The sequence below is a fragment of the Corythoichthys intestinalis genome, chromosome 15, assembly GCF_030265065.1.
Source record: "Corythoichthys intestinalis isolate RoL2023-P3 chromosome 15, ASM3026506v1, whole genome shotgun sequence".
Lineage (NCBI taxonomy): Eukaryota > Metazoa > Chordata > Actinopteri > Syngnathiformes > Syngnathidae > Corythoichthys > Corythoichthys intestinalis.
Window position 1 is genome coordinate 12398597 of NC_080409.1, and position 13623 is coordinate 12412219.

General features: G+C 40.5%; 1 protein-coding gene across 3 annotated transcripts in view; it reads right to left on the reverse strand.

Annotated features, from left to right (window-relative positions):
• Window positions 1–13623, reverse strand: part of ktn1 (kinectin 1) — a 57661-nt gene that overhangs the window by 3792 nt on the left and 40246 nt on the right. For 2 of the 3 annotated variants that reach the window (XM_057858927.1, XM_057858929.1), the window contains 9 exons: window positions 8181–8270; window positions 8022–8108; window positions 6248–6337; window positions 6082–6174; window positions 4547–4615; window positions 4397–4480; window positions 4034–4117; window positions 1565–1648; window positions 1400–1495 (listed from right to left, as the gene is read on the reverse strand). In XM_057858927.1, coding sequence (XP_057714910.1) covers window positions 1400–1495; window positions 1565–1648; window positions 4034–4117; window positions 4397–4480; window positions 4547–4615; window positions 6082–6174; window positions 6248–6337; window positions 8022–8108; window positions 8181–8270 — 777 coding nt within the window. The remainder of the gene's footprint in view (window positions 1–1399; window positions 1496–1564; window positions 1649–4033; window positions 4118–4396; window positions 4481–4546; window positions 4616–6081; window positions 6175–6247; window positions 6338–8021; window positions 8109–8180; window positions 8271–13623) is intronic. The other variant, XM_057858928.1, reaches the window with a different exon arrangement.

Sequence of the window (13623 nt, forward strand, 5' to 3'; positions counted from 1 at the left end):
CTTGAATGCACATTTCCGAAGACATGCCATGTGAAAACTTTCTAATTTGTAATTTGTAAAATTTGGAATTTGATAGAATTATAGTTGTCTCTCTCAAGTTCAAAACCTCCATTGTGTATGGCAGAAAAATGCACACGTTTTTTTAAGTTTTATGACTACAAACTTATTTTTACATTTTTAAGAAAGTCAAAAAGTAGACCAGTGAGGCACAAACATGACCTTAACCTGATGTAGTGGTCACAAAAATGTAACCCATTAACAGTAAAGGGATCCATGGATAGAAAGACTTTTAGTTCTTAAAAGATAAATAAACCCTTCTGATGTTTATACACTTTGTAAAATTCATTGAACTAGTACATCAAAATTGTTGACGTCGCAGGGCGGAGACGTCACATGGTTACGCTGCCGGGCTTCCAGAGTATGACTTTAGCGACATAAACATGTCATCTATTCAACCCTTTCAATTTGAACCCGAGAGGAATATTAATGAGCAAGACAGCACTGTCGGTATTTAACAAAATGAGCAGCAAAAGCAAAATGAACAGGAAAGACGGGATGAGACGTGACGAGAGCAGGAAAGTAAAAAAGGTGTTCTGCCAAAATGTGCTACATCGCATCGGCGAAAAGTGGACAAGAGGCGAATTTGACACCCAAAGTGCTACCGTGCACTTTCAGTTTGTTTTGTTTGGATGCATACAGACAGAACATACTAAAGATGCCTCAATACTAATACACAGTAGCATCCAATAAGGGTGCATTAAATATCCTATGTGACTAATGTGGTCACCAGATCAACAATCTGCTTTAAAGCTACCGCAAGAAAACACGACGCTTAAAAGTATGAGAGGGAAACACATGCAAAAAGTATTTTGAGGCAAGGAAAACGTAATAATCAGTAAAAAAGCAAATAGTAAGTAGGTTTTAACCGATGAGCGCATGTGTTGGACCTCTCGCCGCTTTGAAGGAATGGCAGTAACCCAGTAGTATTCATCGAGTGACAGTGACAATTTACGTCATCACCCCGAGCATCCATACAACATGGCGCTGACCGTAGGTCCAAACATGTACTAAATATTATGGATTTTTAAATCAATGGCAATATTCTATGTGTTTTTAATAACACAAGTAAGAGAACAATTGTGGCTTATTTGAGCCTACAAGTCTTTAAGTCCGAGGTTCCCATTAACTTAACACTTGAATGACTCAAGTACTGTATTCATATTTGTTAGTATAGTTAAGTTCATATGAATGTCACAGTTTGAATTAAAGTACAGAGTAATATTTATATTAGAAAAAAACATTCACGTTTCTATCAGGATTTACATTAAACCCACATAAAAAAATCTCTCTTTAAAAAGTACTATACGGAAATTTTTTTCCCAATATCCAACCAACTCACTCTCTGTGACGATAAATTGCTGTTCTCTATCAGGCCATCAGCATTGTCTGCCACTTTGGAAAGCTCCCCTTGGATCAGGTCAAGAGATTGTTGGGCCTGCATTACAAAAAATAACAATGAATAAGCAAACAGTTTAATATTTAACACGATGCGAATCAGTCTTACCTTATAAAGATCACCTGCAACCTGGTGCCGTTCGTTCTCTTCAGTCTCCAGCTTGGAAAGTGTATCCGTGAGTTGGGTTTTCAGCTGTAAGTCATAAACATAGTCAGCATACGCCCCCAATGTAATTGTTCCTATTACAAATCACAAGGGAGCACTTTTAATGCAACATTTTTTAGGGCCAAATTTAGTCCAAGTGACTGCCTGCACTGAAAAAATATTCCATTCAAGTCTGGAAATTAGGTGCAACATTTTTTAGGGCCAAATTTAGTTTCAAAGTGACTGCTGCACTGAAAAAAATATTCCATTCAAGTCTGAAAATTAGATTTTAAAAAGCTAACACTAGCCTTTTGAACTTAAAGATATAAAGTAAGAGTATTCACCAATAGGCAACTGTGACACCAACCACTGAAACTAAATTAGCTTATACAGTTTATGACTCCTGAGTTCTTTAAACCTTTAAACAATATCTTGCTTATCTTGTCTGACAGCTGCAAATAATGACACAATGGACAAAGTCAATGAAATGAGGATGGAATTAAAAATTAGGAAAGTAGCACAGGTGCCGTAATTTCTCCAGTATAATTCACCCATGCATATTATGCACACCTTAAACCACTCTTCAAATACATAATCTGCATTTTATTGGTGTTTTTTTCAGTTACAGTGGTACCTCGAGAAACCAAAGCTTCGGTATCCGAAAATTCATTTTACGAAAACTTTTCGAAGCATTTTTTTCGCTTCATACTACAAAACATTACTCACCGTACGCAAGATAATACTGTTATACATCATTTGCGCTCACAGCAATGCAATAATGCAACTACCGTAATTTTCGGACTATAAGGCACACCTGACTATAAGCCACCACCCGCCCAATTTGACACAATACAGCACTTGTTCATAGATAAGCCCCACTTGACTATAAGCCGCAGCTGTCCTCACTATGGGGTGTTTACACCAAAAGATATTAACTGGTAACACTTTATTTGACAGCAGCATCATAAGGCCAAATGAACCACCATGAAGCTTGGAACCAATTGGCTGCAAAGCTTCATTGCTTCAAGAGGCTTCATTTGGTCATCACTGCTCCCTTGAGGGAGACAGTCAACCTCTGCTGCCTCCTGCTGTCAACACTGTTGTCGTCCAACATGCCTCCTAGCATGCACTGAAGCGCTTAAGTTGTAAATTACATTCAAAGTTCATGTTCTGTGCTAATTATTTCTTCAGTTATCGTTCCAGTTGTTTCATTAAATGCTAGTTATGGTATTTGGTGAGACTTTATTTGATAGTGGGGCCATATGACTGTCATAAGACCATCATAATTATGACATGACACTGCCATGAGCATTAATCAATGCTTATGACAGAAATTATTTTGTGTCATCTGGCAAATAATCTCATTTTTGAATAGATGTGAAAGATCCGAGCTGGACATAAATGGAGTTAGTGACATAATTCGCTGGATAACACTTAATGACATCTGTCATATGCATTCTTTAACGCCCATGATAGTGTCATGTCATAATTATGATCTTATGACGCCGCTGTCAAATAAAGTGTTACCTATTAACACAATAAATCAACAAATAAGCCGCACTGGACAGGATTCAAAATGAGGGAAAAATGTAGCGGCTTATAGTCTGAAAATTACAGTATGTTTGACTAAAAATTTCAACGAAATATACGCACCTAAATGCTCATGTATATGAAACAAAAGAATTTTTTTCAGGGAACAAACAACGAGATAAAATAGCTAGCAATAAATGGCTGCTGAAGTTAGCTCCTCGTTTCCGTGTTTGCTATGAGCTCGAGTGGTCATGTGATAATGTCTGTGTAGAATGAGCCAAACAAACTAGTTACACTTAAGCAACACTCGGGGGCGGCAAAGCGTTAAAAATAAAGACAGGCAATCAGAGGACTTGACTGCAAATTTAATGTGGCGTTTTAACATAGCCCGGAAGGAATTAGGCGATTCACATGTAAAACGTATGTAAAAATCATGATACGAAAGCCACTCCGGAACGAATTCATTTCGTTTCTTGAGGTTCCGCTGTATTTTAGTTTTTGTACACATTGACACACAGTCCATAAAACGAGAAACGGTAACGCTAGCCTTTTCATGAACTAAATGCTCGTTAATGGATAGATTTAAACATATGAAAAAAAAAAAAAAAAAAACATGGGGGGGTCATACTTGAGAAATTACGGTGAACTATTTATTAGGCACCAGACCAAAAGAAGATGAGACACCTTTACTGCGTCTGCTTTGCAAGGTAGGAGTTAGTTTCGGAAGGGTGTAAAATTGTCAGTCGCCATTCATAGCCCATCCAAAACGGGATGCTGATCATATTAACAGCATCATGCAGAGTAAGGAAACGAGCGAGGTTATGAATGACCACCTACAGAACCCGTCCCGAGCGCGACAGGGCAAGGTTTAAAAGGATGGCTATCTAGGCAAATCACTCTTACCAAATTCAGCTCCTCATTCTGCCTGTTGGCTTCTGTATATGAGCCATCAAGTCTGGTCTGCAATTCAGTCAACAGATCTTTGAGCTGAAATTAAGTTTGAGAGGACGTGTTTACTGGGACCTAAAAACAGTCTGGACAGCATTTGTGTGATGTGGACTGCCTGAAAAGGATCTACATCTAGTGAGGACATAAGGGATCATATTCAGTGTCAAACTGTCAGACGGGTCTCTAAACTTAGTCCGGTTGGGTATTTTGTGGAAGGTTTCAAATAACAGCCACGGAAAAACGATGAACATGAAACCAAAGCACAACTCTTTCACAACAAAGTGATTGCGAAGGCCCACAAGCCGCTCTTTTACTCACCTCTCGGACCTCCGTCACATACGTGGCACTCTCGCGCTCCGCCCTCTCCAACTCTGACTCCAAGTGCTGCTTTTCTCTTCTCAACTACAGAGATTGACAAACAGCCGTGTCAAGAACACAAAGTCTTAATAGTACTCCAAAAGAACTCACATTTTCCAACTCAGCTCCATCACTTCGTCTCTCGATCTCCTGCTCCAGAGTTGTGACTCTCTGGCTCATCTAAGGTCAATAAAGAAATAGTTTGTAGCATGTCGGCAAAATTTTTCATAACCCTGTTCATTGATGTTTTCGTCAACAATGATAACGTAAATATTTCCTTGACAAATCAAATTGTCATTATGATGACGTGACAATAAAGACATAAAAACATGTCTCGGAGACTTGGCCAGTTTTAAAGAGATGAAAATGCACCGTAGTTTCTTGTTGAATGGTGTCCTCTCCAAGCTTCCTTATTTTGAAACACATGGTAAATATTTTTTTTTTCTTATCTTAGCAAGAGAGAATATGCAGTGTTGCTTTAGCCTTTAAAGGTTTGTGCTGAGTGATCATCACACTCTAAGGCTGTGTTCAGACTGCAGGCATATATGATTCCAATTGAATTCTTCCTCAAATCTGATTTTCTGGGCTGACTGTTCACACTATTTTTAGCAAGTGTTCAAATCAGATTTGGGCCTGTTCAAACTAGGCTACGTTATTGACACACCTGAATGGTTGCTGTGGCAACAAAGGCGTCAGGCAGCATAGAGTTACGTCGCGGACAGTCAAAACCCATCTGGGCTATTCAGACTGAGCAGGATCTTGTCCATATACCTGATATGAATCTCCCGTAAGTGGTTTTAATCTTGCAAAAAAGGACATTTCTGTGCTTTGTGACTGTTTTGAGCCATCCTTTTTCAATCTGGATGGGTTAAAAATCAGTTATTGGCTGTCAGTCTGAACAACACCTAAATGTAACTCATAGCATTAGCATAGCATTTGCTCTAGCTTTAGTGTGACAAGCGGCGTCATAAACTTGGGCAACTTTTTTTGACGTAGAGTTCGTGGCGTCCAGGTGGGTATAATTGATTGAAAATAACGTACTGTTTTCCTGCTGAGTGTGTATTATCATCATCATTGAATCTGAATCTAGTACTACTCTGTGCAAATAAAACAATTGGAAAACCCTCACGAAGTTGGCGTTGTCCTTGTAGACGTTACAATACGTGACCGTCTGTCAATGTTCATTTGAAATTGTTGGAAACCTTTTTAATTCCAAACGCAAAAACATTTTGTGTCATTGTTGACCAAAACTAGATGAAATTAGTCCAATTTTCATCCATGAAAACTAGATGAAGACGAACATATTTTGAAATTACTCAAACAGAAAAAAAAAAAGATTAAAGACGAAAATTAAAAGGGCTATGAAAAACAACACTGCTTCATTTTAGTGTTTAGTACACAGAAATTGTTTGGTTTATTCTAATTTGGCAAAGTTATTATTCAAGTTACTTATTTTCTTGTCACCGTTCAAAAGTGTCTGATTGGAAGTTCATTGTAAGTGGTACTATTATTTTGTACAGGTTTGTTGCATGGGTTGAAAAATGAATTGACAAAGTGGCTTTTAGTAACCAACAATATCGTCCACATGTATGCAATAACTGAACGACTGTTTGAAGCTGCATCTCACCAATCTAGTCAGCACACACCTCTCTTAGCTCCACCTGCGATTGCTCCACCTTCACCTTCCATCTAGACTCTTCCTGCTCCACACTGTTCTGGAGGCGCTGTAGAATGCCCTCCTGTCAACACAGCAGGGAGAACAGGTGAGCCCTGCAGCCTTGTTATGAATAAAATGCTGCAATGTTAATTTACCGTTTCTGCCAAAACTTTCTTGTACGTCTCACAGTCAACCTGTAGAATCCTCTGGGCTTCCTCGGCTTCTCTAAGCTTCTCAGACAGTTCCTGGCAGAAAAAAAACCATTGTGAGAGTTGCTTTCGTTATGAATAGCACATGCTGAACTAGGGATGTCCCGACCCGATCACGTGTCCAGAAATCGGGCCAATCGGGCCATTTTTCCAGAGTATCCGGTTTTTAATTAATTGAACAAAAAAAAAATGTTTTTCTGCTTCTTGCTGGTACAGCCTCTCACTCAGCTGACATTTGCTACTTAAAGTTAACGATGATTGACAGTTTTGTAGCTTTGATCTGACAAGTGACGGCTCAGTAGCTCTACGATCAAAGGCACAGTGTTAATCATCGCCAAGTCAATCTTCGTTGCCCAGCGTTAGCGTGAATTTGAGTGGACTCACTCGAATGATACAAATGTGATGAAGAGTGATTATTGACAATTAAAAATGTTGCGCCTACATAAAATGTACCTTAAGAAAAAAGTGCACCAGTGCAACCAATGCAAACAGTAAATGTGGAGCCTTGGCAATATACGGTATATCGCAATGTTAATTTTTTCCAATATCATTCAGGCCTAATTCATATATATATATTATATATTTACTTTTATATGCCTAAAAAGTAAAATAATCCAGAAATACAACGGCATTGCCAAAAGATACAAAAATAGATACATTTTGTACTCCGCAACAATCCCAGAAAAAAGAAGAGAAAGTACTGTAAATTAGTGGTCCCCAACCGTTTTTGCACCACGGACCAATGCTATATCGGACCCCCCCAGACCAGCAATGCGTGGCATAAAATTACAGTAAATATAAAATAACACGTCGGGACTAAAAACGCAGGGACTAACTGCAGGGAAAATGTAACACCATGTGCTGAATCAAACTTTTATAATAGTGCCCTCTCCTAAAACGGCAAATAACTTTAATCGCGGGCAAAATGAGTTGTTCTCCAAAAGTAAAAGGTTTCTTGGCTTTGGCAATACGGTTCACCACGAGCTATGATGTTCTAAATGCATTCGTTTTTGTTGCGTTGTTTGCTAGATTTAGCCACATATTATACAGAATGGACTTTGTTGTAGGCTCCTCTTCTGGCCCAGCAGGCAGCCTTTTACCCGTAAACTCTTATGAGTCTATCATTATCGAAGACAAGCGCACATAGATATAAAAAATATATGCTAGCGCCAATGGATTTCAATGACTGCTTCATATCCTGTTTTATTATTATACTGTAGCTATTGACTAATCCAAGCAAAACAACTAGAGGTACACCGTCCGCCACTGCTGAGGTGTGCCGCTCGCAGTACACAGCCAAGCTAACGTTACTGTTTACATTGTCTGACGCTGGGCTTCTGTAGGTGTGCAAACACCCCAGTAATGGCAACCAACAACTAGAGGGCAACAACTAGAGGGCAACGTAAACAAATTTTCACTCTGATTAGTAGACAGGTATATTGATGTGTCAAGAGGCACAGGCCAGATTGCGGTCGTTAACAATTTTTTATTTCTCTACGGCTTGTTAACAAATGCGCCACGGACCGGTACCGGTCCCGTGGTTGGAGATCAGTGCAGTAAAAAGTACAGTACTGTAACATATTTGGAACTTTTGTTCAAATAAAAACAAAAAAAACTTCCCGGTATCGGATCGGGACTGGCAGATTCTCAAAATCAGGTGACTCTGACTCAGGTGCAAAAATATGCGATCGGGACATCCCAATGCTGAACGTTCATTTACCTCGGGATCCCCTGATACAGGGGTGGATTGAGCAGCTGAAACCTCATTGACATTTTTCTCAAACCTGCAGAGCCACTCCTGATGATTCTAGAATGTCAAAGAACCACTATTGTCACACAATCAGGAGACAATCGGAGTGCTGTCATGACGTGTCTATACCTGTTCGTTGGGCAGAGGCACATGGGGCATAAGTCTGTGCAGGAAATTGCGACACTCAGACTCTGACAACGCCAATGTCGCCTGGTTGTCCTACAAGGTCGTCAAAGGGAGATATGTGGAAAAAGAAAGAAGCATTTTTAATATAAGCATTTTCATACGTTAAACAACACATTATATTGTCCTCAGTGGCAACTAGGGGTGTGACAATATATCAAAATGGTGATGTGTCGTGATACTTCATCAAGAACCAACAGGTTGCTACCAAAATCTTCCACGAGAACAGTGTCTGTGTTAGCTGATTGGCTGCCATTGACGGTGCTAGATATCAAATTCATTTTGACTGGATTGGACGTCTAGCTCCGTCAATACCACTCAAACCAGAGTATTCACAGCCAGTCTTGTGAGCGTTTACAGGTCACTTCCTGTTCATTTTAGTGCATTTACAGGTTACTTACAGTTCATTTTGAGTCACTTCCTATTCATTTGGGAACATTCTTGCGTCACCATTTCAGTACCCCAAAATCAACAGGAAGTGACCAGTATATGTCCAAAAATGAAAGGAAGTGACCAAAAAACAACAAAAAATGACGTAAAATGCTCCAGAAGGAACTCTCTGCCTGGCATCGGCTGCCACTGACGGCCATAGACGTCAAATCAGTTTGAAGAGGGATGCATGGCAGTGAATGAACCAATGTTCATAGGTTAAGAAATCATTCTAGGATATTCTACAAAACTAATAAACAGAAAAACAAGCTGTGAATTTGAATAGGGATCACTAGTAAATATCCAACCCATTTGAAGTGGGTGGCCATTCCTCCCACTTCAAACAGATTGGACGTCTATGGCCGTCAGTGGCAGCCGAGGCCAGACAATGAGTTCATTTTGGGGCATTTAAAGTCATTTACCGTTGATTTTCAGCCACTTCTCAAGTCACTTCCTGTTCAGTAAACCCAAAAAAACCAGAAGTGACCTATAATTGCCCGAAAATCAACAGGAAGTGACCCGTAAATGGCCCCAAAAGAAAAGGAAGTGACTGAAAATCAACAGAAAATGACGTGGAATGCACCAAGCAGAACTCATTGCTTGGCATTTTCTGTCACTGACTGCAATAGACGTCCAATCCGTTTGGAGAGGGAGGCATGGCAGCGAATGCACAAACGTTGATTCGCTGCCACCCTCCCAGTTCAAATGGGACTGGACCTCTACTAGTGCTAAACTCCCAGAAGAATGAAAAGAGCTCGTTTTTCTCTATTAGTTTTCTGGAATATTCAAGAATGATTTCCCGAAAATTGTTTTATCGCCATCTTGTGACATCAGTTATTTTGAGGTTCCCACCCCTATCGCCAACTGTATGCATGTACTAAGGTGGCAGAGGAGCACCTGCAGTGTTGGTGTTTCAGCACATGCCCTCCATTGTTGCAAAAAATATGCAAACATTACTTAAACTGTAATTACACTACAGAGAGAAGACAGTGAGCCAATAAGGCTAGGTTAATACCGCAGGACTTCTTGCACAAATCCGATTTTTTCGTGTTTTTCCGACTCGAGTGAGGCACTGACTTGACAGTCTGAAAGGGACAAGTTGCATAGAAGTGGACCATTTCAAATCCGATCTAGATGACTTTTGTATGTGATTTTAAATCCAATTGGGGAACATTTTGGAAAATGTGGCGGCGGCCTGAACACTCAAGTCTCCCAAATCGGAATTCGTGCAGCAATTACTTCAGCAAACAGAGGGCGTGGTAGGGATGACGGCAGCGATGGAGCAGTGCATTACCATTAGCCCCTAGCTTGAGCACGGCATTTAGGCAGGAGGCGGGCGTGACCAGAGACATAAAAAAAAAAAAAAAAACTGTTAAGCTCCAGAATGCTCGGTTTTATTTCTGTGCACCAAATGAGCGTGTTTCAATATTACTTACGCGTAAATAGGGACACGCAACCATTTACGCACACACTCACACCTACGGACAATTTGGAGTGTTCAATCAGAATACTATGCACGGTTCTTTGAGATGTGGCAGGAACCTGGAGAAAACCCATGCAGGCATGGGAAGAACATGCAAACTCCACACAGGAAGCCCACACCCGGGATTGGACGCACAATACCCAGAGGTGGACGTGCTAACCACTGTTCTACCGTGCCACCTTCACAATGTGAATTATTTTTGAACAAGTATAACGTAGAAAAATGCTTGTCTTTATTAAAGGGTTCATTGAGAGAGTCAAATTCGCTCACGTTGCCGAAAACAGCCTCTTACTTACACAATGAGTTGCCACAGCATACTTCTGCTAGTGTGTAACAAGCTAAGCGATGATAAACACATTTGTGCCTTTGAGCGTCGAGTTACCATGGGGCAGTTTACATGGCTACTCTGCGACACAAAGACGCAATGACTGAGTTGCGGACTCGCCTCGCTTGCATATGGTGCTGGCGAAGACGGAAGCCGAAAACGAAAAATTCTGAATCCTGCCTCCAAAGTGAAAGAATCCAATTGCGGGGGGCTTCCTCGGCATGCATATCAAAGGCTCCTGCCGCGCGAGACCGCGCTGTTAACGTCAGCACTCGTACACGTCACTTTGGGCGTGCGCAGCGCTGCTACTTAACATTAAAAACAGCAAATATGGTGGAATGTCAGCTTTAATTTACTGTTTTAATAATATTTTTGAATTAAATATGTTGAACGTTTCAATTTTTGTGCCTTTTTGAACAAAAGAAAAATGACCGCTTCGAATGGACGGGCATATTTTTTTCCGGGCTGAGGGAGCTTGGTGGGGTAAAAGTGCATCATTCTCTGTCGCCCATTAAATCTGCACTGCCCCCTAGGGCTTGGCATGAATACTACATCGTTTTCATGCAGAATTACGACATTGTTCAAATGGAGACGCAAATGCAAATGCAAATTTGAAATTGTTCGTATTCTCAGAGAGTCACCATGTAAACGGCCCCAAGCCTCTTCTGTCACATCAAAGGTATAAACCTGTCAATCATCATTAACTTTAAGTACCAAACACCAGCTGCATGTGGTGAGGGAGGTGTGAGAGACTGTGGCGCTGCACGAGCATGAAGCAGAAAAACGGGTTTGTTCAAAAACAAAATATATATATGTATTGCGCATTCGCACATCGCGATGGCGATGTTCAAATGAAATATCATTCATGCCTAATGTGTAGTTTGTTGTTTGATGCTTCTGCATATGCGGGTCAATTTCCTCAGCGCATGTTGGATGAGAGTTAATGTGCAGGCATAATATTTGAATGGCCTCCATGGAAAAAAGGCAGTCTGAACGGGCACACAAGAAAACATAAAAATCGGAATTGTGCATCAAGACCTGTGGTCTGAGCCTGGCCTAAGAGAATGACATTGTACTTTCTGGACACCTTAAATACACCATCTTTTGAGATCCATAATATCAGAGCTCAAGCCTAACTTATTATAACAGTGACACAATAGATCAGACAATAATTTTGAGGAGAGCAAGAACAACATTGAAAAGTGCATGCTGTCAATTTACCCGCACAGAAAATTTAAACATGTTATCAGAATGATTCACTTTAACGGAACTGCACGTCTGTTTCCTCACATTAAAATTCAGACTCATCAGTATGTTTATTTGGGAGAAAGTAAACCCCGATAGACCTCTTTACCATTGTTTCTGAAAGTTTCTTTACCCAAATTGATGGTTTTAACTATCAAATCATGAAAATTACATGAATATGTAAACAAGACAAATGGACAAAAACATGCTGGAAATGAGACATGACAACAGCAGCAAGCAAAAGGATGACATGCATCACATTCATGTCTGCACACTCATTAGCCTGAGCTTTGTGCCAAGAATTGGATTCCAAGTTTCGATGAGATTGAAAGGAGTCTGCTTACAGGCAAAATCTGATGTCGAGTTAGAAGTATGGATCATTAATTAGAGGAAAAGTACCCTAGCTTTGCAGCTAGCCTTAGAATCAATGGGCAATTATTGGGAAATTATGATGCAAGAGGACATAAGCAAGCTATACGAGTATGCAGCTTTGTTATGAGTGGTGGAAAACATCTCATTGAATCAACCGTGAGAGGGGGGGGGGGAAAGCTAATTTGAGGGATGCAGAAGGTTGGAGCTACAGAGCAGGGGTGTCAAACTCATTTTGGTTTACGGGTAAACATTTATGGTAGGGGTTGACAACCTTTAACACTCAAAGAGCCGTTTGGACCACAGAAAACAGGACACTGGGAGCCCCGCGCATATATTGATACTTGAAATGATTGCATCAGCTTGACTGTATTTATATACATATATACCTACCTACTTTTAGCCTGAAATGGCATGATCTACATGTTTCGTTAAACACAGAAAACAGTGAGCCTGACTTGATCTACGGACAAAAATGACTATTAAGTAATCATTAGGAGCCGCACGTTGCTGACCCATGATTTAAGGCAATTAGATCTTGTATGGGTCGGTCTAGTTTATTTTTGGTCTAATAAGTTAACTCACTGGCTGCCATTGACCAATCGTTTTGACTAGTCAGTCAAAATGTATTGGACGTTTAGCTTTGTCAACAGCACAGAAAGATGAGCATCCATAGCCACTTCCGGTATGAATTGGGACATTCATCGTTGTTAATGGCAGGCAACGAGTTCATTTTGCGTCACTTCCTTCTTTGTTATTTTAAGATACTTAAAGGTCACTTCCTTTAATTTTGGATCGTCTTCTGTTGATGTTGGTGCATTTTCAGGTTACTTCTGTTGATTTGGTGTCACTTCCTATTGGTTTTGGGGGACTTTTGGGTGTCTTTGTTAACTCATTGGCTCCCACTGCCGGTGCTAGATATCCAATCCATTTTGACTGAGATGTCAAATGAAACGTTCATTCGCTCACTCCCAGTCAAAATGGATTGGATGTCAAGCACACTCAATGGCACTGGAAGATGAGCATTCAGCACCAGTCCTTCAGACATCTATTGGATGTCTGAATGGCAGGAAATGAGTTCATTTTGCTTTCAGGGTCACTTTTCAATTTTTCAGCCCTTTCCAGTCTGCATCCTGTTGATATTAGGGCATTTCCAGGCCACTTCCTGTTCGTATTTGGGCATTTTTAGGTGACTTCCTTGTTAACTCATTGCCTGCCATTAACAACGCTAGACGTCCAATCCATTTTGATCGAATAAATGAACAACTGCGGACACAAAAGTGAGCTAAGTGCAGTAAATCAGTGTTTTTCAACCGGTGTGCCGCAGTACACTAGTGTGCCGTGAGAGATCGTCTGGTGTGATGTGAGAAATTATCCAGTATAGCATTTTTTTTTTTTTTTTTTTTTTAAACGTCGTCAGTCGGAGTTGCAGTAGGAAGGAAGGAGTAGGTACTATAAGGTTTCGGTCATGTGAAGATGAAAGAGGTATTGCTCATGTCGCGTTCAAGAACTGCTCGGATTTCTAGCAATCAGCCACC